General features: G+C 45.9%; 1 protein-coding gene across 3 annotated transcripts in view; it reads left to right on the top strand.

Moving 5' to 3' along the window:
* ASTN2 (astrotactin 2) overlaps nt 1-25,199 on the top strand; it is an 852,112-nt gene that overhangs the window by 403,476 nt on the left and 423,437 nt on the right. For 2 of the 3 annotated variants that reach the window (XM_038553226.1, XM_038553224.1), the window contains one exon: nt 308-445. In XM_038553226.1, the coding sequence (XP_038409154.1) occupies nt 308-445 (138 nt within the window). The remainder of the gene's footprint in view (nt 1-307; nt 446-25,199) is intronic. The other variant, XM_038553225.1, reaches the window with a different exon arrangement.

The following is a 25,199-nucleotide window of genomic DNA, read 5'->3' as shown; positions in this document are numbered from 1 at the left end:
GAAAGTAAAGCTGAAATCACCCCTGTCCTCACAGAGCCCACTGTTTATTGGGAGTCAGGACCGGTGGGCAGGAAAAGAAAACTAGCAACCCAGAGCAATGCATGGGCTGAAGTGATTAATACGTTTAAGAGATGGTCATCCAGGTCTGGGCAAGCTTGGTCAGAATGGCACCTTAGAGAATGCAGCGGGCCTCAGCTGAGTGGAGGAAGTAAGAAATGGTCCTAGAAGGGGTGGCAGGAGGGGCCCCTATTTGCTATTTTCTCTCTGCTTCCCAGGGAGTTCCCCAATGGAAACTCTTACATTGCAGGTCTACTTTCAGCTTGGGCCAAGGACTCTGGCTTCCGGTCAGCAAAAGCTTTGTGGTTCCGCCTGTGGAGCTGTCCATCAACCCCCTGGCTAGCTGCAAGACGGACGTGCTCGTCACAGAAGACCCTGCGGATGTCAGGTAGGGAAGTCAACCCCGGTGTCCTGTACCAAGGACTCTTCAGCACACTGCAAACCCCTCTGTTTGAGGATCCCAGGGACTGGTGCAAAGAAGTGGTCTTCATATTGTTGAAGTAGGCACCTGCCCAGTAGGTGATGTGAAGAACACTGTCCAATAGGCCATGCTCCACACTCCTAGAAGTGTGCTCCTGTGATGGGCCTCAGTGCCTTATATTTCAACATTATTGCACTCCTTCTGGGTTTATATAAAATATAAGGGAAGCTAACCCATTATCTGGCTCATCCTGGGATTATTAACGATTATGTCTTATGAGAGAACATCACTTAATAGTATACTGGAGAATCATGAAGGTGAAAGATTTGAGAATGAGATGCTTTCTATTTCATGACTGTGGTATTGGGAGCAGACTTTGGGCTAATCCATAGTTCTTGATGTCCAGGTCAAATTTATTTGTTCCTTATTCGTGAAAGGATGAAGACTACATCTTTTCTTTCATGCTTTGCACCTTGTAGTTAACTTCATTATAGACTCACCCTACTGTGTTGTAATTAGTTGCTTACATATCATTCTGTCCCATTATGTGGTGAATCTCTCAAGGTCAAAGAAAATAACTTATTTAGCTTTCTAATCTCCAGCTCCCAGTACATATTGGACAACTACTAGATGTTTATTGATTTAATTAAACCAGTGGTCTTAGATCTGATCCCATCACTATTCTGGAGCTTTTTAGAGGAGGCAGTTTTTGTTTTTGTTTTGTTTTTCCCTACAATTTGATTAAGGGAAGCATTTCAGAAATTTTAATGTTACCAAAAATGGTCCCTGACTTTACTTTTTTTTTTGAGAGAAAGAGAAAGAGAGAGAGAGAATGCGAGTGTGCGGGCATGCATAACCGAGGGTGGGGACGGCAGGGGTGGAGAGAGAAAATCTTAAGTGGACTCCATGCCCAGCGTGAAGCCAGACATGGGGCTCAAACTCATAACCCTGAGATCATGACCTGAGCCAAAAATCAATAGTCAGACGCTTAACCAACTGAGCCACCAAGGCACCCCTCTGATTTTACTTTAAAAAAAAACAGATTTTATTTATTTGCTCATGAATGACACAGAGAGAGACAGAGACACAGGCAGAGGGAGAAGCAGGCTCCATGCAGGGAGCTCGATGTGGGACTCGATCCCGGGTCTCCAGGATCACACCCTGGGCCAAAGGCAGACGCTAAACCACTGAGCCACCCAGACGTCCCTGATTTTACTTTTGAAATGGGCTCATACACAGCTTGTTTGCTCCTACATAGGGGCTCAGAATCACACCTTACCACCCCAACTCTTTGTAATTATCATTCTATTGCTGCATAGCTGGCTTTGGGCCATTTTGAATCAAGTTGTTATCAATATGTCTGTGGCATCTTGATAGAAAGCTTTCAAACCCATCTCCTGGGGTTGTGTTTGGGTTGGTCTCTGCTTGGCAATTTGTTTATTCTCACCTTCTCAAATTTTCATGGACAGATGAACCTAGCATGATTTTTCAGGATGTTGATATTTCCCAAAAGAGGTAGTTTTAAAAAGAATAGTTTGTTAAAGGGTAGCACTTAGGAAATGGAGTGGTAATTAGTAAGAACTAAGGTGGTTTTACACACACACATTTTCATGGCAGATTGCCATTATTTCTATTCTTGATAGACTTGAAGTCGGTGAGACTTTGGTAAAGCATGTGCTAAGGTTTCTCTGCATTGCATATTTTTAAAGATGGAGCACAGACCATCTGGTTGAAGACCTATTCTCAAAAGAGACCCAGTGACCTTGATTGAAATCAGCTGAAAGAAGGTCTCCCCTAGCTTTCTTCTAAGTTCTGTACTGTTGACATTGAATTTGTAATTTCAGTGAAGCTACAGATATTAGGCTGTCTGATAATAGTACTCATTCTGGAGCTGAACAGGTCTGAGTTAGAATCCTATCTCTACCATGTATGGACTATGTGATCCTGGCTAAATTCAACTAGCTTACTCTCCATTTTCTTAGCAAAATGGGGATAATAGTAATGCCTTCTTCACCTAGTCTAATGATAATAACTCATAGCTATTGATTATTGACTACCTGCCAAACATTTTGCTAATATTATCTCATTATATTCTTACAACAACCCCATAGGGTGATTTATTATTATTTTAATTCAGATGTTTTTTTTAAGATTTTATTTATTTATTCATGAGAGACACAGAGAGAGAGGCAGAGACACAGGCAGAGGGAGAAGCAGACTCCATGCAGGGAGCCTGACGTGGGACTCGATCCCGGGACCCCAGGATCATGCCCTGGGCCGAAAGGCAGGCGCCAAACCGCTGAGCCACCCAGGGATCCCTAATTCAGATGTTTTCTAAAAATGATGGCTTCACTACTAAGTGATGAAGCCAAGATTCAACCCATTGTCTCTTCAGCTCCAGAACCCATGTTCTGTTAAGAACATTTTATTTTATTGAAACATCTCCCAAGACTTGTAATGATTAAATAACATAAGATATGTCAACACTGGTATAAAACATATTTCTAGTGTTACATTATATCAATGTTAGCTGAATTGAATTCCAACTATAGTAGAGTTCTGTAGAAACTAGTGATGGTGGGGAAGGCAGCATCAGGAAGGTGGTATACTATGTAAGACTGTTGTGAATGACCATAATCCACAGGATCGCTCAGTTGGCTTTTCTAATCCAATCTAAATTATGCTGAATAGCAAGCCAGACAATAAAGGGCCCGGATATTAATCTACATAGACTCTAATAAAACATCTTTGGGAATGAAAAAGAAGAAAGAAAGAAAGAAAGAAAGAAAGAAAGAAAGAAAGAAAGAAAGAAAGAGAGAGAGAGAGAAAGAAAGAAAGAAAGAAAGAAAGAAAGAAAGAAAGAAAGAAAGAAAGAGAAAGAAAGAAAGAGAAAGAAAAGAAAGAAAGAAAGAAAGAAAGAAAGAGAAAGAAAGAAAGAAAGAAAGAAAGAAGAAAGAAAGAAAGAAAGAAAGAAAGAAAGAAAGAAAGAAAGAAAGAAAGAAAGAAAGAAATAGTACTAGCATTCATTTCAGAGAGTTATATGTAATTGGAAGGAATATAGCACTAAGTTGAAAGGGGTGAGAACTTCAAGGGCCATGAGCCAATAACAACGAGACGAGAAGGTTCTTCTGAACTCTTGCTAAGAATGCTGTGCCTGGTTACGTGGAGTGTATCCTATCACCAACTTGAGGCCAGAGCAGGGCTGCTCAGGATGGGAGAGGGGATGGTACTCTGCAGCTATGGGTACTTCTTCTCAAACCTTTCTTTACGAACCACTAAGTTTCTCCTTTAAAGAAAAGTTACACAAACGTTTGAAGAATATTTGGTTTGATTAGGGCACCCAATTATTTTCCTGCTTGGGGATGCCCTCATGCGTTCATCTGGTCTTAGAGCAATAGATGACAGCCTTTGAAATCTTACTTCCCAACAATGTCCATTGGTTTCCCTGCAAGGGAGGATAAAAGATTGCAATTGTCACCATTCAAAAGAATCTGTGCTGTGTAAGTTGAGTTTTCCAAGCTGCACTAATAAAGCTTGTTTGACATGACATTGCCCAGGCAAGTGATCATGGGTGTTTAAAGAATTAATAAGTTCCAGTCAGACGATGTGTTAGAAATTAATAAATAATAGATCATAATTATAGATAGCCAATAATAAGCCATAGAATCACAACCAAGAGATTAGAGGAAAGGCTGTCCCAAAGCCAAGTCAGAGAGAAAAAAGATAAGCATTACAGCAGAATTGGAAGGAAAACTTAAAGATGCTTTGCTTGTTGATTTGTTGTTGTTGTTGTTGTGTATTAGTTTGCGACAAGTTATTTGGAAAGTAAAGAATCGCACACTATGGAAGACAGAGCAATTTAGAAGTCAAATATATGGGCTCTTCCCAGTTGGGTGGCTAAATTTAAAACAACTGCTGATAACAAATGTTTGTGAGCTGGAACTCTCATACCTTTATAGTGGGAATATAAATTAATATGACCAGTATGTAAATCTGTTGGGCAGCATCTACTGAAGTTGAATGTACAAAAATGTGTGTCCGGAAATGTGTGTATATGTGCTGCAAATGATACACTCAAGAATGCTAATAGCAGCATTCATTTATACTGCCAAAAAAAGGGTGGAAAAAATCCATGAATGCCCATCAATGACAAAACAGACAATAAATCATAAAATGGTCATACAATGGAATGCTATAATGATGAATATTCACAAAAACAACAGCCACACATATTGCCAACAGTGAACCTCACACATATAATACGGAGTTATGGAAGAGACACAAAAAAATATGTTTACATGAAGATCAAAAAGAGTAAAAAATGAGTCTGTGCTGTTAGAAGAAATGATAAGCATTGCCTTTGGGTGAGAGAGAGAGCAGTGACTGGGGGGAAGGATTTATGTGATGCTGACAATGTTTGATTTCTTGATCTGGGTGGTGGTTATAGGAATGTTTTCACCTGTAAAAATTCACCAAGCTGTACAGAGATGATTTACACACTTTTCTCTATGTATGCTGTATTTCGCTTAAACATGCAGCTTATTATGTAAGGTGGTTCTTTTTTTTTTCTTTTTCTTTCTTTCTTTCTTTCTTTCTTTCTTTCTTTCTTTCTTTTTTCTTTTTCTTTTTCTTTTTCTTTTTCTTTTTCTTTTTCTTTTTCTTTTCTTTCTTTTTCTTTTTCTTTTTCTTTTTCTTTTTCTTTTTCTTTTTCTTTTTCTTTTTCTTTTTCTTTTTCTTTTTCTTTCTTTTTTTAAAGCATAGGCTACAGGAGCCCAGCTGAATTGCATAAGTTCAAATCCCACCTCTACTGCTTGCTCCATTCTTGAGCTTTTCTGGAGCTGTGTTTCTCCTTGTGGATAATGTGGGTAGAAGATTATACCATGTGGGGTGTGTTGAGACTCAAATGACATAATGCATTGTAAAGCATGGAGTTTGGCACATGGGAATTTTCTAGAAGCATTAGTTATTGTGTTTGTTTTTACTGTAGCATAGTAGAATGTAATTTTGTTCTCTTTTTTTTTTTCTTTAAATTCAATCGGCCAACATATAGTAAGCCATTAGGTTCAGATGTGGTTTGCAGTGATTCATCAGCTGCATGTAACACCCAGTCCTCATCCCCCCACCCACCTCCCCTCCAGGACCGTCAGTTGATTTCCGAGAGTTAAGAGTCTTTCATGATTTGTCTCCCTTTCTGATTTTTCCCCATTCAGCTTTCCCTCCCTTCCCTTTCTCCCTCTTTTTTATTATTTTGATTATCCCCTCCCTTCCCTTTCTCTCTCTTTTTGATTATTTTCTCCTTCTTTTGCTAAAAGGCTGCATCCAATCTATGATACATCTTAAAATCAGTAGTGTCTTAGTATTGAGAGCTCCCATTCATCCCTTTGTCATGGGGCTCGAGGTAGACTGAAATGAACCTACAGAGTCTGGTATGGTGTGGTAGGTCTGCTGGCTTTACGTATATGGCAATACGTGCAGAAGGAATGCAGGGACACGTTTGCCGTACACATGGGGTGCCTGGGGAGAGGGTGAAAAGGGAAGAAGCAATTCCTGACCAAAAGAATTAGGAAAAGTATTTTCAGGAGAGAACATTAGCAATTAACCTTGAGTTGTGGATAGATTTGGCTACGAAGAATCTAAGGCAAGAGAGAAGGCTTTCAAGTCTAAGGGGTTGGAGGGCCAAAGAAGAGAACTCTCCCCTGGGGGACAGCTCCCATGCCTCAGCCTGTCCCAGCAGGCAGCTGCCGGGAATGAGATTGTCAGACACTAACGATGTCAGCCTCAAAGGTACTCGACTGAGTTCTAGTTAAATTGCATAGACTCCTTTCAATTCTAAAAGCCTTAGCTGGGCCCCTTCTGTGTGCCAGGCACCGTGCCAGGTACCCTAGGAATACAGAGATAATAAGGCCCACCTCTGCTTTCAGGAATTTCACTCTAGCCAGGAGCACGGAACAAGATACTGACTTGAGAGATGAAATAAAAGATACTCGTGGAGAGAAAAGGGTGGCAAACAACACTTATTTCTACACACTGGGCCTTCTTCACAGTTTCACCCAGAGCCGATTCTTCTTGTAAGAGAGACGCAAGAATAGCTATTATAGTTGGAATAATAATCATCCACGAAGCCCAGCTTTTGGAGCCCCTCAGTGATTTTTCTATGATCTCAAATCAATGAAAATGAAACAGTGAACTACTGTTAATTCCTGCACAATTTTGAAAGAATAATAGGATATCAGAATGAAAGTTAGCGCTGCTCACTTGGTGACAGTTTTCACATTGAATTAGTTCAAAATAGAATTAGGAATGGTTCCTTGTTCTTTTGGCCTTTCAGTTGCGAGCCCTAAGGATTTACTGAGCACCTACTATACACCAGGCTAAGTGTTAGATAAAAATCTTCAAACAGGGATCCCAGTTGCATTAGCTGAGACAAAATTGCAAACAAAAAGATGTCGTACTTGGTGACAGTGGAAGAGGATGGAGGGAAAGGTCAGGACAGAGAAGGATACAAGGGTGGAGGTGAGTAAGCTCCCCAGGAGGATAAAAGGGGAAGCCTTACAGAGGAGCGACCTCCGAGCCCGACTGGGAAGTATTGGCGGGAAGTCACCAAGTCACTGGGTCTCAGACTGTGGTCCCTGGACCAGTACCGTCAGGGTACCTGGGAAGTTGTTGGGAAGGCAATGTTGTGGGAGACTGATGATGACCCCAGAGGTATGAGCACCAATTCCTAGAACCTGTAAGTGTCCCCTTATTTGGAAAAAGGATTTTTGCAGAAGTGGTTAAGCACCTTAAGATAGGTTGATTATCCTGGATTCTCTGAATGGGCCCAAAGTACCCTAATAAGTATCCTTATAAGAGAGCAATGGTGTAAGTGCTTTAGTGAAATGAGCTCATTGAATCCTCACCCATTATGAGCTCTGGAGCTCCCGTTAATGCAGGAGGAAGCTAAGGCTCAGAGAGGTCATGCAGCTTGGCAGCTGACAACAGCCAGCTGATAAGGGGCAGAAGCATGATTCGAATCCTGAGAATCTGCCCCCTGACTCTGTGCTTCTCATGTCTAGGCTGTGATGGCTCCATTTGTCCTTCTGGGAGACACTTGCCAGGGTCCCAGGTCAGTGTCTGCAGGGGCAAAGTGCTCTGTCTGCATAGCCAGCCCTGGGTCCCTGAGCCGCCCTCGAAGCCGGTGAGGGCACAGGCTGCTTTACTGTGTGGATTGAGGTTACAGACCGCTCCAGCCCGCTCCCCAGGGCTGACGGCCAGTGGATGGATGCTGGGACAAAACCCACAGAGGTTCTCTCCCTGGACAAGGCACGGGGTCTGGAAGGGGCAGGCTTGACAGGGGAGCCTCTGGTTCCACGTGTCTGGAGTGGGGTGCAGTGGGCACGTGGCAGAGGGCACAGTGACTGTAGGAGCGGAATCAGAACAAGGGCGCTGTCTTCCTCTTTCCTTCCTCAGCTGTGGGCCACCTGGCCTAGTGGAACCCCTGAGGGCACTCGCGGAGAGCGCCCCCAGCAGGTACTCCTATGTGAATGCTCCGGATCCTGGAATCTGGCTTTTGCCCAGATGCTACCTCCAGTCAGATGCAGTGTGTTCTGGAGATGTGGGCCGAGCATCTTAAGGTGGCAGCCTCAACAGAAGCGCTCTAGATGCTTCCCTGTGGGATGGACGCTGTGCTAGTTCTAAAAAATAAATCATAAAGGGAAGAAGCAGTTGGAAAGAGCGTAGGATTGGCATCCTACGGACCCGGATATGAATCTTGGTGCACGATTTGTGACCTGAGCTCTTTGGGTCAAGTAACCTGCCTTCTCCCATCTTTCCCTTTTGGAACCTAGAAGACAGGGATGGTTGTGTTTTCCGCAGATGGTTGTGAAGATTATATAATGCGCTTAGAGGAACTAGTAGAGCACCTTACATGCGATGGGTGTTCAATGAGTCAAGTGTTTCAGAAGCTTTACAGATGTTGTACAACAAATAAAGGAGTAACCGCAGGATACATTTGGATCAGGTGATAAAAGACATAGTTCACAGTGAAGAGAAGGGAGGTGTTCATGCTTCCTCTTGATCCTACCTAGGCATGGATGGCAGAGGCGAGGGGAGGTACGAGCAGCAGGGCATGAGGATACGTAGGGTAGGCAGGACTGAGGCAGGTGATAGCATTACCCTGGGGTGCCTGGATGGGAAGACCTGGGAAAGCAGAGTCTGGGGAGGGGAGGCCGTTGATTCAGGCCTTATATGGTTCAGTACTCACGAGGCCTCCCTCCTTGTCTTTGCCTTCCTCATAACCTCAACAGCTTTTATTAATGATGGTGATGTGTGTCTACTCATGGCGGACAACTTTGAAGTTCATCCCGGCGGGGACGTGGAGACAGAGCGGGCTTCCTCAGCCTTCAGTGTACGGATTCCCCGCCGTGCTTCACCCACGTTCCCTTCCTTACTGGTTACTCACATAGCGTTCCTTTCTCAGAGGTGCGAGAGAACTTGGGTAGGCAACCTACTTGCCCCCTTGAAACACACAACAGACGAGGACTGAGCAAAAGGAATGGTGTGGGTTCCAGAAAAGTGCCTGAGTTCAAATCCCAGCCCCACTACTCATGAGGTGCCCTTGGGCAAGTGACTTAAACTTTCTGAGTCTCTGTTTCTTATCGTAAACGTGACAGAATTGTCAATATATCTTTGGATGTTTTTGAGACTTGAATCACGTATAAACTCTTAGCCCCACGGTCCTAGATAATAATGACTAACATGTATTGAACACTTACTTTGTGCCAGGCCCTGTCCAAGCCTGTGCTAGTGCTGACTTTTCACAAGAGCTCAATGATGGGGTCATTATTACTTATAGGTGAAGAAACTGAGGCACAAAACATTTAATGTCTTGCTGCAGCGTGTCATGAGTAGTGAGTGGCAAAATCAAGACTTGAACTCAAGTTCAAACAGTCTGGTGACTGCTCAGTATTGTTGATGCGGGGGGATCTCTAATTGAGCTCTGGGCCCTTTGGATTTTCTGTCTTCATCTTTGTTGACCGAATAGTGCATTGAGTATGTATGTGTGTGTGTGGGTGGGGGGGCTGTGTGCAAGTCCATTCCATGCTAGTGAAAGATGAAATAGGAAATAGGAAAAGGGGGAGGCCATGAGAGGACGGTAAGGAGCCTGTTTGGCACTCACGGCTGGGTTCATGGAGTTTAGCATTAGTATTTGCCCTGTACCACCACATGGCTCCCTCCCTCTAGGAGGGTGAGGCCCCTCTGAGAAGCATTACTTTAAAGGCCTCCCACAGTCCCGCAAAAGGACCTCAGCCATCCCTCCATCTCTTCACGTCCTCGCTGCCTGTCACTCAGCCAAGTGAGCCTGGAGACATATATATTTTCCCCCATTTCAGTTTAGCGATCATAATAAAAGTGAAGTCTATTAGGATGAGTTTCTGCCTAGGCTCGGTAAATCTCTTCAAACAGCATTCAGCACCAGATTTCTGTTAGTCTTTGCCACTGGGGAGGCTGGAGCGCGCGCCAACTGTGAGCTCAGGCTCAGAACCCACGACACAGCCTCTGCTAAATGAAACTCAAATGGAGACTTCGGAATATAAATATTGAAGTGACCCAGGTTGGATAAAGGGGAACCAGTTAGCTAAGCTTCTCTCTTACATGCAGGAGATGCTAAATTATTAAAACTTTAATAAATGTAATAATAAATATTTGATGTTGAATTATAGAAGGCTTTGCAGATACAGTGAATCTGAGAAACGACTTGTTATATCTGCATTAGAAGTTAAACACTTTTCAAATGGGACTTTGGATGTTGAAAGGGGACTGCAGCTCTTTAGATAAGAAGAGAGACAGGGAGACGTGAAAGTGTAATTTTTGGCAAGCATGCTGGGCAGGTGGTCAGGATGCCTGGGTCCGGGTCCTGACATTACATAAAGACAGTTTTAAGTGGCATTCTGGGCATGCCTGCCCTGCCAGAGGCCTTCTGCACAGCACCTCATAAGTGATCCTTAGAGTCATCTTCCCAAGGTCAATGCTACTTTTGTCCCCCCATTTCGCAGATGAGGATGTGACATTCTAAGATCTGAAGCAGCACAGCTGGTGAGAAGGGTCAGGATTTGAACACAGAGCTTCGGGCTTCAGGGACCTACTGCACCCATGATGCCTCCATGCCCCCCTTCCTCTGCTTCACTGTGTAGCAACCCTTTTGGCTCACTATCAGCGTGTTTTTGGTTTCAGGAGGCAAAAGCCCAACTCAAATGAGCTTAACGACAGCTTTATTGGAAGGGTGCCATGGGAAGAGGGGGATATTAGCTGAGCCACAGCGGCGAGAGGGGTTGAAGAATTATATGACATTAGGGTTCCATCTTGCTTCTGCATCATCCCACGATGACTTCTTTCTCTCCTTGTACACAGTGACATCCTCCCCACTCCCACCCCATGGCAGGGGTTGTGATAACCATGAGTCCCCCAGACTTTTGTGCTCTTACTCCCCCAAATAGTGAATGCTTCTCCTTCTGGAGTTGCAGTTTGAAAAATACTAGAGAAGAAATCTTGTTGGCCTGGCATGGGTTAGGAGCTCCCCTCCAGATGAGCCATCGCTGGTTATGGAGCAGGATCACAAAGTACAGACACAGCCATGGAAGGAAGGGGGGCAGGAACCATGAGCTGAACGTGTACTCCAACCCCATGTCTTCAGAACCCTCCTTGGCCTTCTAGTTCTTCATCACCCTAGAGACTGGACTGAACCACAGATGGTGGCTATCGGACATCTCATGTGCTAACTCTAGTTAATGGGTTGGGGCTGTCTATGATATTACAATAAGATTTCTAAGGCTGCAGACCAGACTCAGCTGGGAAAAGCCTCATGATCAACCCATAATGCCGGCCTTCCGTGTCGGATGGGAGTTGTGACAGAAGGATCAGGCGTTTGCCAGCTCTGATCTTGGTGGTATTCAGAGGTCCTTTCCTTTTTGTGTCTGACAACTCAATGGCTGTGTTCCCTGGTAAAACTGAAGAGAGATTTTTGGTTGCTGAGGTGCAGGAGACAGATAATCACGTGGATTGAGATATTGAGGATGAATTAGAAATGGAGCTTACTCCGTCTACCTGTTTTTATCCATCTATCTGTTATCTCAGGGGGGTGTATTTGGATAATTTCATCTTGGCTCCAACAAGTTTCCTGAAATAGATTTCTGGCTTGAGATAGAGTTGAGGCCTCCCTATAGGTGCTTCCTAGCTACTGTCTGGCACCATCACTGTCACTTGTAATGTATTAAAAATGGAACACTCTAATTTAGGCTGTAAACAAACCACCCACATTATAAGGGTCTCGAACTGCACCTTAGAATTCCAAAGGCATGTTGAAACAATTACAAGCTCACCAACCGAAAGTGACCTTCTGAGTCATTTTTTCCCTCTCCATGCAATGACATGGATGGTTCTGGGTCAGTAAAATCCACCCTCTGCCTACAGGTGTCTCACGGCCTCCTGCTATGTTGGCTGTCGTGGTCTCACAATGCTCCCTTCGATATCCTTGCTCTGGTCTCACCAAAACCAGCCAGGCTTTAAATTTTTCAGGTAGTTACTGATGGAAAGTGATCATCACGATAAACTAAATTAAGCAAGCATTTGCCTTCAAAGACCTACTCATTGGGATTGGGTAGGACCACCCATATCCTTAGTACATCTTCTGCTAGGTAAGTCCCAACCCCCCTTTTACCCAACACACACACATACATGCCCCAATGCAGTCTGATCAGAAAGATGATTTGGATATTTCACTGAATAATGAACTAATCTGGATATTGGGCCTAAGTCTTTTTCCCAGCATTCACCAAGGAAACCAATATCAAAGAGGGCCCCAGCAGAAGTAGGTGGGTTGCTCAAGCTGGGAAGGGTCTGAAAAGAGGCTGTTCACAAAGTTGGGGAAGGTCTAGAAAAGCAACAAGGGATATGCAGTAGACCAGCTGGTGTCAGTGGGTTAAGGTGAGGGGTGAGGGTACCAGAACCTGGAGAGAGAATTGCACGCAGAATACTGCCTGACAGGAGCTATGGCCTTCAGTCTAGAGACACAGGCAGGACAAAATCCGGGGGAATAAGTGACCCAACCTCACTCCACCGGTTCCCATCAGACCTTCTGCTGGTACCCCCTGTCCCTGCCATTGGCAGACCCAATGGGAGCCCAGACAAGAGAGTCCATTGAGCCTGTCCACCAGAGTCAGCCTCCTGAGGCACAAAGGAAGGAAAAGATGGGCTGAGGGTTGACACAGGGGAATAAATGGAAGAGACCCAGCATCAAAGCACAACCTTTCCATTCTACCTTCAAAATATCCTCAAAATGTCCATGTCTCTCTATCTTCCCTGATACTCCCAGGCTCAGACTCTCCCAAAGAATCTCCCTGCTTTCGGTACCTGCCCCCCCACCCCCATACACATGCCCAATCCAAACACTACCCACATTGGGCCATGCCTACCTCCTGCTGGAACCATTTGGAGCCCCTCAACCTCCCTCTCACCAGCCTCAGAATCAACATCCAAGCCATTTCACCAGGCACACAGTAACACTTCAGGATCTGGGGACTGTCCCCTCTGTGATCTCATTTCCCACCCTGTCCCTATTTACCATTCCCTCAAAATGCCAGATGCTTTCCTATCTCATTGTCTTCACGCATGTCATTCCTCTGCCTAAAATGTCCTCCTACTCACACAGGCTGCCGTGTCCCTGGCACACACCTCCCCATCCACCACAGCCTTGCAGAAGTGGCACTGCCTCTGAGCAGCCTTTCCAGAACATGTCCTCCTTCCATCTACTGGAGGCATGACCCCCTTCTCACATTGTTTATTATGCTGTATTGTAAAAATCCATCTTGCCTTAGAGGGGTTCCAAACAAAACCAGTGCTTTGTGGTTAGGAAATGTAACATTTTTTTTAATTTTTAAAATTTATTTATGATAGTCACAGAGAGAGAGAGAGAGAGGCAGAGACACAGGCAGAGGGAGAAGCAGGCTTCATGCACTGGGAGCCCGATGTGGGATTCCATCCCGGGTCTCCAGGATCACGCCCTGGGCCAAAGGCAGGCACCAAACCGCTGTGCCACCCAGGGATCCCTGTAACAACATTTTTAAAAAAGGAAAGGTGTCTAATCTGAAGGTTTAAGAAATCCTATGATAAATGCAGTTGCTACATTGATTTCCTTAGTGGAAGCATTCCTAAGGATGGAATGAGCATCTCGAGTCTTTAGGACGCGGGATCTGCACACGGTCTCCCCAAGGGTATCTAATGATGTTAGGCTCAGGACCAACATTCCTGGAGACCCACTTCAGGTAGTTCCGCAGTAGTCCACTGAGGTTCATAGGCCACACAGGTGACACCAAACAGTAGAGAAAGGGAGGACGACACACATTTCTTGGGAAGGCCAGAGTGGAAGAGAGCCTGACTCTCTCTGATGAGCTAATGAGTCAGGCCAGCTGCTGCCGAGATCCACATTCTGTCTCCTTGACCCTGGAGAAGGCACATGGCCCTCATGGAAGGTGCAGGCTTAGAAACATGCCTATGTTTCCATTCCTCATAGAGTAGGCATGTTTGGATGCTCCACAGGAGGATCAAATCCTGGTTGAGTAGAGCTATAGGATCACCTAGAACCGGGAGGGAAGGAAAAGGGAGTTAGCAAGGAGAGAAAGTAGTGAAAAAGAAGAAAACCTTCATAACCACCTAGCCTTGTGGGACCTTTAGCTCAGAATAGCCCAGACATCCATGGCACCGGCTGTGGTGCTGGATGCTCTCCTTCAAAACCCAACAGGGCCACCCCTATCCGGGTATGGGGACCTTGCTCTGCCTGTTTCCACATTTACAAACAAAGACGGTTGCCCATACCCCATCAGATCACTTTGAAAATCAAATGAGTTTTTGTGTGATGAGTTTGGCACAAAAAATATCGGCCATCATAGGGAGCCTTCATTAGGCTTTTAAAGACAATCTTGCCATTCAAAAGGAATTATGATTCACATTCTTTGCAAACTCCATTTTCCCTTCTTTGGACTTTGCATTCAGTAAGTACTCAGTACGTACGTGATGATTGAGTCATTGGAATAGAACCAAAGAGGACTAAGAGATTCTTGTCATTGTGCACAACAGCTAAGATGTGGAAACAACGTTGTAGGGGTCTGTCAACAGTTGAATAGATAAGCAAAATGTGGTACATACGTACAATGGGATACTATCCAGCCTTAAAAAGGAAGAGGATTTTGACGTGCTACCACGCGGATGAACCCGGAGGTTATATTAAGGGAAATAACCTGTCACAAAAGCACAAACGCTATGCAGTTCCACTTGCATGAGGTATTTAGAGCACTCAGAAATCACAGAGATGGAAAGTAGAATGGTGATTGCCAAGGGCTGAGGGGAGAGGGGAAGGGGTTATTGTTTAATAGGTTTAGAGTTTCAGCTTTACAGGATGAAACAGTTCTGGAGGTGGATAGTGGTGATGGTAGCATAATGTGAGTGTACACAATGTCACTGAACTGCACACTTAAAAAAGATGAAGATAGCTAAATGTTTCTACATTAAAAAAAAAAAAAAAGGAAAAAAATGAGGAAATGGGAGAGAATGGTTTTAGGGGGAAGGCAGAAGCATGCATGGCCATCCCGGCCAGTCCTAGGAAGCCACGCCAGACACCTCAGAGGCATCTTAGGTAGAGAGTCCCTGGAGCAGAGTATGGCTCTGTAGTGCATCCTTCCCACCCTCCTCCCCTCCAGGGCCTCTTTTAGCCCTGGTGACATCCTCCTGTGTACAGTGAGACTGGGTTAGCCACACTGAAATGGAACAGCTTGAGAGGGTGTGTGACATTTGCACCCTGGGCTCGCACAGGTGTTGTAGGATGGCTGAGTCAGCTGTGAGGGTGTCCAGCCCAGTGGCGTGAATACAGGTTCAGGAAATGGGAAGGGAATCTACATATCCCAGAAGGGCCTGGTCTTGGGGGAAGGAACTTGGTTGCCCATGATAGCCAAGAGACTATAGGTCAAAAGAGAAAGCCTCGCTTCCCTCATCCACAAGATGGGCTTTAGAGGAATGATTCAGTTCCTGGGGGGCGGGGGTGGCAATCTCTGGGAATATTTTTTGGTGGCTACAGTGGGCACGTGCTGCTGGTATCTAGAGGGTAGAGGTAGGGATGTTGTCAAACGTTCTACAGTGCACAGTCCACCCCCTCCAGAAAGGAATTCCCCAGCTCCCAAAGTCAATAAAGAATCACCCAAACCCAAATTTCGATCGTGTCAAGGTTGGGAAGCCCTACTTAGACGAAGTCGTATTATCCCCATTGAACAGATGAGAAATGAGGCTCAGGAGGTAGGATTTCAAATTCATGGACCTTCCATTACAGCACAGCCTCCCAGAGCACCCAGCCTCAAGGGGCGAGGGCACAGTGCAGATGATGAAGCTACGGGTGAAGCAAATACAAGGACGGGCCAGCCCACGTGGACTTAGTCCCAGGGAGCCAGGAGGCAGGGCAGTGTCCTGAGCCCGGGGCAGGGAGGCCGGCTGGGCTGCTTGGTCCCTGTCTGGCCTGGCACTGGGGTGAGGAGGGGCACGGTGGCAGGTCGCCCTCTTGGGGGGAGGACACGGCAGCAGGTGATCCTTGGGGGGGGAGCACGGCAGCAGGTCACCTCCCAGGGGACACGGCAGCAGTAGGTCTCCCTCCGGGGGTGGGGGGCCACGGCGGCAGGCCACCCTCCTGGGGGCACAGTGGCAGGTCACCCTGGGGGGGGGGGCACAGCAGCAGGTCACCCTCCCAGGGGACACGGTGGCAGGTCGCCCTCCCAGGGGGCACCACAGCAGCCTGCGCCTCCGAAAGGGAACCGGGCCCACCCCTCCCTCCCTCGCCGTGATGGATTTTGAACATTAAAAAAAAGTTTAGAGCCCCAGCCGGGCCGGCATAAATCGCAGGGCTCGGTACAGCAGCAGCAGCAGACGCGACTTCTGGCCCCGTCACCTTGGCAACGGGAGCACAGCTTGCACGCGCACAAAAGCGCTGCTCCCGCCGGCCTGCGCGGCCTGATGGAGAGCCAAGCGCTCGGAGAAAGGACGTGTTCTCTGGAACTCACTGGCCATTTGTCTTCATTGGGCACCGAGCGAGCCCCTTGCTCTTTCTCTCCTCTCCCCGTCCCCAGCCAACAGGTTGTTCTCCATCCTCTCCTCTGCGTGGAGGCTGTCTTCTTTTTATTTTATTAAAATTTTTTTTATTGAAGTTCAATTTGCCAACATATAGCATAACACCCAGTGCTCATCCCATCGAGCACCCCCCTCAGTGCCCGTTACCCAGTCACCCCGCCCCCGCCCACCTCCCCTTCCACCACCCCTAGTTCGTTTCCCAGAGTTAGGAGTCTCTCAGGTTCTGTCTCCCTCTCTGATATTTCCCACTCATTATATGGTCTCATTCATTTGGGGAATATAAAAAATAGTGAAAGGGAATAGAGGGGAAAGGAGAGAAAATGAATGTCTTCTTCTTTTTAACCTGTGCTCCCAAGAGCAGGCAGAGAAGATCCCAATTGGAGCCTGCAAAGACGCTAATGGGCCTGGCCTCCCCCCTCCCCCCAGAGCTTGGAGCTCACACCGTAGCTCCCACGTGTTGAGCACCAGTCCGTGGGGGCAGCATGCAAGGATTTCCTCCACGACCGTGGCCCACAGCTCTCTTGGATTGTCTTCCCACCTCCCTGACCCTGGCCTCCGAGTCATCCTCTGCATGCAGCTGGAGTGGATTCCTGAGGTGTCAAACCTGCTTTAGACCTTCCCATCCCTCCCCTTGCCTGCGGTCCAGGAGACAGAGCCCAGACCTCTCAGTGTGACCCACAACCGTGGGGGTCTGTCCCTGCTCCCCTCTCTCTCTCTCTCCAGCTACATCCTCAAGGTCCTTCCTCCAGGCTCCAGCCTGCTTGAGCACTTTTAGTACCCACCACGTTTCTTGTTCTTCCTGCCTAGAATGTGGGCTTCAGTTGCCCCTTCATCTTGGTGCCTTGTACTCATCCAACAGAACTCAGCCTATGCCACCTCCTCCAGGAAGCCTTACCTGATCCTGCAACCCTTTCTCCATGCGTGTCCACAGCACCTGACGTCTCCCCTTGTCACGCTCAACTTCAGACAGTGCCGTTCAGTGAGCCCTAGTGTATTGTCCAGTCACTGTTTCCTCTCTCTGGGCATCGCTATCCTCTCCGCACATCACCTCCTGCTTTCACTGCTGACATTCATATGCTGAGGCTCCACATGGTAGCCAAGGGATCTTTTTCCCCCCAACACAATCACCTGGTTATGTCATTCCCCTGATTGGACTCATTTCGTGGGTCTCTCCCAACACAAGAAGCTCAGACTCCTTGCATGTTCCCTGCCTCTACCTACGGCCAACATCCTACCCTGCTCTGTGCCTGGCCACCTGCCTTGGTTCATTTCTGGGTGTCTTTTCTTTTTTTTAAGATTGTATTTCCTTATTCATGAGAGACACAGAGAGAGAGACAGAGACACAGGCAGAGGGGGAAGCAAGTTCCCTGCAGAGAACCTGATGCGGAACTTGATCCCAGGGCCCTGGGATCACGGCCTGAGCTGAAGGCAGATGCTCAGCCACAGAGCCCCCCAGGTGCCTCTTTTTCTGGGTGTCTTTTATGCATGCTTGTCTTCAGGCCTTTTCTGAACCCAGAACATCTGCCCTCTCACCACCAGTTTCAAGGAGTATGGCTATTTCTACTCCTCCTTCAGACTTCAGTTTAAATGTTCTTCCAGAGGATTAGGTCTTATTAGATAAGGGTAATTCAGTGGCTCTCAACCCCAAATAATGCATGTAACCTGGTGAATTTTTAAAAATCATGGAAGCATGCCACCACTGATGGTTGGAAGAGGAACAGGAGAGGCATGTCTGGGTGGCTGAGTCACTTAAGCATCCAACGCTTGGTTTCGGCTCGTCATGACCTCCTGGTCATGGTTTGGAGCCTCACGTCAGGCTCTGTGCTCAGCATAGACTCTGCCTCAAGTTCTCCCTCCCTCTCCCTCCCACTCACTCACTTATTCTCAAATAAATAAAATCGTTAAAAAAAAAAAAGGAGGGACAGGATATTTGCATAATCTGAAAGTATCTCTCCAGAAGTAACCTTCTGATATGAGCCACTGAGATGGGCAGAGCATCACTTCTGGGGTATTTCTCCCCAGAACGCAAAACCTGAGTGTAATTCGGAAGAAACATGAGGCAGAGCCAGATTGAGGGAAATTCTACAAAGTAGCTGACCTATGTCTTTAAGAACATGTGGGTCACCAAAGACACAGCTGGCCAAGGAGCTGTCCACATTAAAAGAACCCCAAGAGGCTGACAACTGAGTCTAGTGCCTGAGCTTGGGTTTTTTATTCTCTTTTTTTTTTCAGCTTTACTGAGGTATGATTGACAAATAAAATTGTGATATATTTAAAGTGTACAACATGATGAGTTGATACATGTTTACATTGTGAGAGGATGCCTACCACGCTGAGATTTTCTTTGGTTGTAAAGAATATTGGTGGAGGGTGCCTGGCTGATAGTCCGTGGAGCATGTGGCTCTTGATCTTGGGTTTGTGCGCTTGAGCCCCATGTGGGGTGTCGGAGATGACTTAAAAATAAAATCTTAAAGTCAGTGGGACACTTGAAGAAATCTGTACATTAGGTGATAGTACTGCATCACTGATAATCTCCTGATGTACATAATTATACTAGAAAAGTTATAAAAAACATATCTTTGGGTTTGGAAAATTCATACTGAGGTATTAAAGGTAAAGGAACATCATGTCTTTAACTTAATCTCGAATAGTTAAGAAGCAATAATGTGCGTCTGTGCCATGCGAACATATAGATCACACACATTCACACTTGCACACACTCTGTATCCAGAGAGGGAGACAGAGTAAACAGGAAAAAACATGAGAAATTGGGATGTATGAGTCCTCAACTTTGTTCATTTTTTAGATTGTTTCAATTCTTCTAAGTTCCTTATATTTTCTTATGAATTCTGGGATGAGCTTGTACATTTCTTGGGCAGCTCCGGTGGCTCAGCAGTTTAGCGCTGCCTTCAGCCCAGGGCGTGATCCTAGAGACCTGGGATCGAGTCCCATGTCAGGCTTTCTGCATGGAGCCTGCTTCTCCCTCTGCCTCTCTCTCTCTCTCTCTTTGTGTGTGTGTGTGTCTAATAAATAATTAAAATCTTAAAAAAAATCAATTGGGATATGATAGGGACTCAAGGACTTTGCAGATCACTCTGGCAAGTGTTGCCATCTTAATGGTATCAGATGCCCTAATTCATGAACATGGGATGTCCTTCCATTTATTTAGACTTTCTGTATTTTCTTTCAGTGCTATCTTAGTTTTCAGTGCATAGGTCTTTACACCTCTTTTGTGAAATTTATTTCTAAGTATTTTATTCTTTCTGGTGCTGTGGAAAATGGAGTCATTTTCTTAATTTCATTTTTGACATTTTCATTGCTAGTGTATAGAAATACAGTTGGGTTTTGGACATTGACTTTGTAACCTGAAGCCGTACTGAGCTCATTTATTAATTCAAACTCTGTGTGTATGTGTGTGTGTGTGTGTGTGTGTGTGTGTGTGTGTATGTATGCCTTAGAATTTTCTATATGTAAAAACATGACATCTCCAAATACAATTTTATTTCTTCTCCAATCGGGATGACTTTTTTTTTTCTGCCTAATTTCTCTGACTATAGCCTTCAGTGCAATGCTAAATAGATATGGCAAGAGTTATGCTTACCCTTAAAACCATTCTGTATGTCTGATACCATGCTACCATAAAAAGTTCAGAAAAGAAATAGTGAAGGCCCTACCTTTAGGAATTATAATTTGTGTGGTCTGGGGTGGCACTCAAGCAGCACCATCTTTAAATTTTTCCAGTTGATACTAATGTGCAGCTAGGATTGAGAAGGTCTGGATCAACATCTCTGAAAAGAGGCTTTTGTCCTCCCACCATAGCATGTGTCCTAGTTGACTAATTATTTAGGTTTCCAGTTAATCTGCAAATCCTGCATGAGCAGGGATGATTTACTTCTTGCTCACCATTATATCCACAGCAAGAGTACCTAGTACAGAATAGATTGAAAAAAAAAAAAAAAGACAGTTTGTAACCCTCATAACTACCCCATGTGAAATGCAACACTGGCCCATTTGAAAGGGCTCAGAAAGGGGAAGCAGCTTGCTGAAGATGGCACCAGTTCGATGGTAGAGCAGAAGTGGGTTCAGATCTTTGCTCATACAGATCCAAAGCTGTTGCTTATTCTACTTCTAACACACCTCAGGCACACACCTGGGGGGAAACGTGACCCCCTCCAAGCTCACATAGTGGCCAAGTCAAGAATGTGGATAAGCACAAGAGCCTCTGGCTCTGAGCCCATTGCATGGCCCTCTCCACACCACCAGAATTGCCAGAAATACCTGAGTTTCAGTTTCCCCACTGTGAACGACTAACCAAACCAGGTAGCTACGAGGTGTAAATGATTGAGGATCAACCACAGAGTGCTGAGCACCTAGCTCAGGGCCTGGCACTCAGGACATCTCAAACAGGACACTCTGAACATCTTCCTTGAGGGAAAGAGAAAGAGAGAGAGAGAGAGAGAGAGAGAGAGAGAGAGAGAGAGAGAAAGAAATATCCCATAGGCAGCAGCTACCCTGGAGGACCCAAAGAAGCTTCTCAACATTCCTGTTGGCCAACCACCTGGACTCTATAACTTGAGCCCTAACCAAGAGCTTGAAAAATTCAAACTGGAAACTGGAGATATAGACATTAGCCCCAAACCCCTCTAGGCCTCCCTTCCTTCCTGTGAGCAGATATTGGGCCCTAGCAGCACCTGGAACCCACAGAAAGAGCAGGAGATTGGCTTGGTTAGAATGACTTAATGGCCTACTCTCTAGCCAAAACAATTCCTAGCAGAAAGGGCATGGGTTTTGGCATCAAGCAGATTTGGATCCAGTTCCGACTCTACACTAATGCAACCTCTCTGTGGCTTTGGGCAGCTCGGTTAACCTTTCTGTGCCTCCGTTTCCTTCATCAGTGAAATGTGATAATTATACGTTCTTCTCAGCTGTGAAAAGTCAATGAACCACTGCACTGATGCCAAACAACCGACAGTTAATAAGTGTTATTTGCCTTGGTGAGTGGAGGAGTTAAAGCCACAAACTGCCCTTCCAATAGAAGATATCTGTGGAGGGCCTCCTGGGCCAGAGATAGAGATGTGAGAGGCAGATGACTCCATGCCTTCCCTTTAGAGTAGAGATGCTGAGGGGGCAGAGATGACATGAGGCTGGCCCACCGTCACACGGTAGAACAGTGGGACAGACCACCTGGGTCCCTGCCAGGGGCCCATCACATTTTATTCGGCTGCATCTCCAAGGCCTGGATCAGCAGAGAGGTCTTTTTTTCCGGAGTCACCAGTGGCAGAGCAGGAACCGGGCCCTTCATCCGAGGTTGTAATCAAAAGAAGCCTTGAGCCTTGGGGAGGCGGCTCCAAAGGCTGTTACTTCGCAGGCTGAGGCAGAGGCTTGAGGCCAATATCAGCGGCCCTGGGCTCCTGACAGCAGGTGTGGATGATGAATGGGCAGCTTAACGTGATGGAGCAAATTGATCATTGCATCAGCGACCACAACTTATTCATTTCTGCAAAGAGGGCAATTCATTACCCTGCATGTCACACTGCCCATGTCATCGCCAGAGATAAAAGCCCGAGGCCTTACAGCCTGTGCCTCTCATCACATCTCACCTCTTCTTAATGGGAGGGCAAGGATGCTGAAATAGAGCGCCGGATGCTCAAGGCTGCTCCAGGGTCCTTCTTCGCCTGCCCAGAACCCAGGGGCCATTTCTCTTCCAGCAGCAAATGAAGAACAAACCACAGGAGCTTTTGTAGCCGTTGACAATAGCAAATAAGTTGCTTCTTTCAGGCTGGCCTTGTACTTGCTGGAGCACGGTGTTGAGAAGGATTCTGAGGCTGCATGTGGGCCCAATAAAAGTGAAAGCTGGAATTGATTGGTGATGTGGGCAGTGGGTCTAGAATAAGGAGGCAGACATATACCATGTGTAATTCCCCCTCCAGTGATGGTTGGACTATTTTCATACAACTCTCAAGTACTCTCAGATGCTCCACAGCATTAAGAATAAACTAGAAGGCAGTGAACAATCGAGTGTGCGTTATAGACAGTTAATGAACACTTACATTTTCTTCTCTCGGGCAGTGCAGCAGCTCTAACCCACTGTAGCACAACCCCCAGGTTTGTCCAAATAAATTCCTGGGTGAGTTGCAAGAAATGTTACACTAACAGTAGTCAAATCACTCAAGTTATTCTGGCTTATAATATTTGAAACTGCAGGGTCTCAACCTAGATTTTAGATAATTTGCAAGAAACAATACTATACTAGTAACAGTCAAATTACTCAAGCTTGAAAATACCTTCTCTCTTCAAGGGATTTTTTAAAGAATGTAGAGCGTTCAAAATTGTAAGTGAAATCTCAGTCTTCGCTTGAATTCTGAAATGCTTTCTGGAGTGGAAGAGAGAAAAATGGGATCGTAGATGACGATGAAACCTTGCACATGCAGTTCCCCACTGCCAATCTGCAGTACGTCCCTGACCTTCTGCCACTAAGTCAGCAACTGGGCTTCATCCGTGTCCACCCCTTTCCAAGTGATCCCCAGGATACGGCCCTTCCTGCGTCAGGCAGGTTCTCCTGCCTGAGTCCTGGATCCCATGCCCTCAGGTTTACTGAAGGACCTTGTCCTATTGATTAAATCCTCTCTCTGCTTTATCTTCGCAATAGGAATCAGTCTACTTCAGTCATCGTAAAAGCCAGTCCTAAACAACTTAACCATAAGTGGGAAATAGAGATTCTCATGAATGGAGATGATTGTGGCAGAGATGGGCTCACATATGGCAGTATCCAGAGAGACAGTTTCTCTCTCCCTCCATCTCTCCCTTTCTTATCCCGGCTCCTGTCTCTGTGCCGACCACATTATACCCATGTCCTCCGTAAGGTATGGGATGCAGGCACCAGGAACTCTGGAGACATATGCTTACATCTAGAACATAAAGGAAACAGAATGTCTTTTCTTTGGTGTGTTGTGTAAAATCCCGGAATCTTTGGGAAGAATTTGTACTGGCCCAGGCAGGTGCATATGTCCTTCTGTGGGACAGGTAAAGGGGATTGGGTGATCTGATTGGTCTGGCAAATGCTTGCTACCAGAATGGCAAGGTGCTCACATATTGGCCCTCCGCCCCCCGCCATAGCCACGTGGAATAAGAAGCAATTCTGGAAAATTCTCAGGTTACTGAAAAACAGCCTCCTATAAATAGCCTTGTGGTTTGTAACCAAGGAGAATTTTGCCTCCTCTCTCTACCTCCCCCCCAGCCCGGGGGACATTTGGCAATGCCTGGAAGTGATTTTGGTGATTACAACTGGCAGGTGCTACTGGCATCCAGTAGGTAGAGGCCAGGGACACGGCTAAGCTTTCTACAATACACAGGACAGTCCCTCCAACAGAGAACTGAATAGCCCAAAGTATTAGCATGGAGACTGAGCAATCCTGGGCCCCCCGTCTTAGCACTGTTTCCTTCATTCCTGATTGTCTTGCATATCCTTTTATAGACCTCCCTGAGAGACTATCCAAACTCTCAACTGATGCTGAAATAACAACCATCACCAAAAAAAGAAATGCCAATTATTGAGCATTTACCATATGCCAGGCAATGGGCTAAGTATGTTTCATGCAGCTGCCATGTCTAATCCTCACAAAGGCATGATAAGATAGGTACTATTATTGTTCGTAAAGTCACACATCCTTCTTGGAGGACAAGCCAAGAATCACATGCAAATCGAATTCCGAAGTCTGTGTCTGTAACCACTAAGCAGTAAAGGCTCCGTAACTTCAGGAATCTCACTACAGATACTAAAAAGCCGTGAGGGTGAGGGTAGGCTTCATCCTTCCTCCTCCTCACCTTGCCTGCTTGGACTCCAACGTGTCCCAGAATAGGATGTGCCTGACTCTTGGCCCCAGGCCCTCACACCTGCATGGACTCTGGTACCGTCTGAGCTCACTGTCTTCTCGTCTCAGCCTCCCCAGGAGAATAGTGATCTCAGCATTCTATGAAGCAGGGGTCTATGAGGGGCAGAGGGGAGGGAGCAGGGAAGGGAATCAATATTTCTCTAGTGTATTTGCAAACAGTGATAATAAATATGTTAGAAGTCAAGTACGATTTTTAAATATATTATCAGTTTTTAATCACAAGCAGCAATGATTCCAGCACTGGGACTGCCGTATAAATAGATACGACATAGTCCATAGCCTTTTGGATGGCCACCAAGTACAGGAGCATATTGGTGTTTGGCAGACCCAGTTGACCTTGGATCTCTCTTTTTCATAGAGTATTTATTAACAGTTTATTGGAATCTATAGGAGAAGTGCTATCATCTAATTAAGGTTGTTATAATATAAAAATAAATCAAAATATCCCCCCCTTTCTATCTTTGACATAAACACACACATACACACACGATACGTAAAACTCCATCTACTGAAGGTGAAGGGCCTGGCAACAGCAACTACCCTCCCCTCTCACACACAGTACACACGATAGCACGAGCATTCCTAGGGTCCTGATCTTGGTTTCTAAATACAACTCCACTAAAAGGAATCTGGGCTCTTTGCAGAAATGGGTGGGACAAGGAAAACAAAACATCTTGTGTCAGGAGGCA

This window comes from Canis lupus, chromosome 11 (genome assembly GCF_011100685.1).
Source record: "Canis lupus familiaris isolate Mischka breed German Shepherd chromosome 11, alternate assembly UU_Cfam_GSD_1.0, whole genome shotgun sequence".
Lineage (NCBI taxonomy): Eukaryota > Metazoa > Chordata > Mammalia > Carnivora > Canidae > Canis > Canis lupus.
This window is presented reverse-complemented; position numbering and strand designations above follow the sequence as displayed.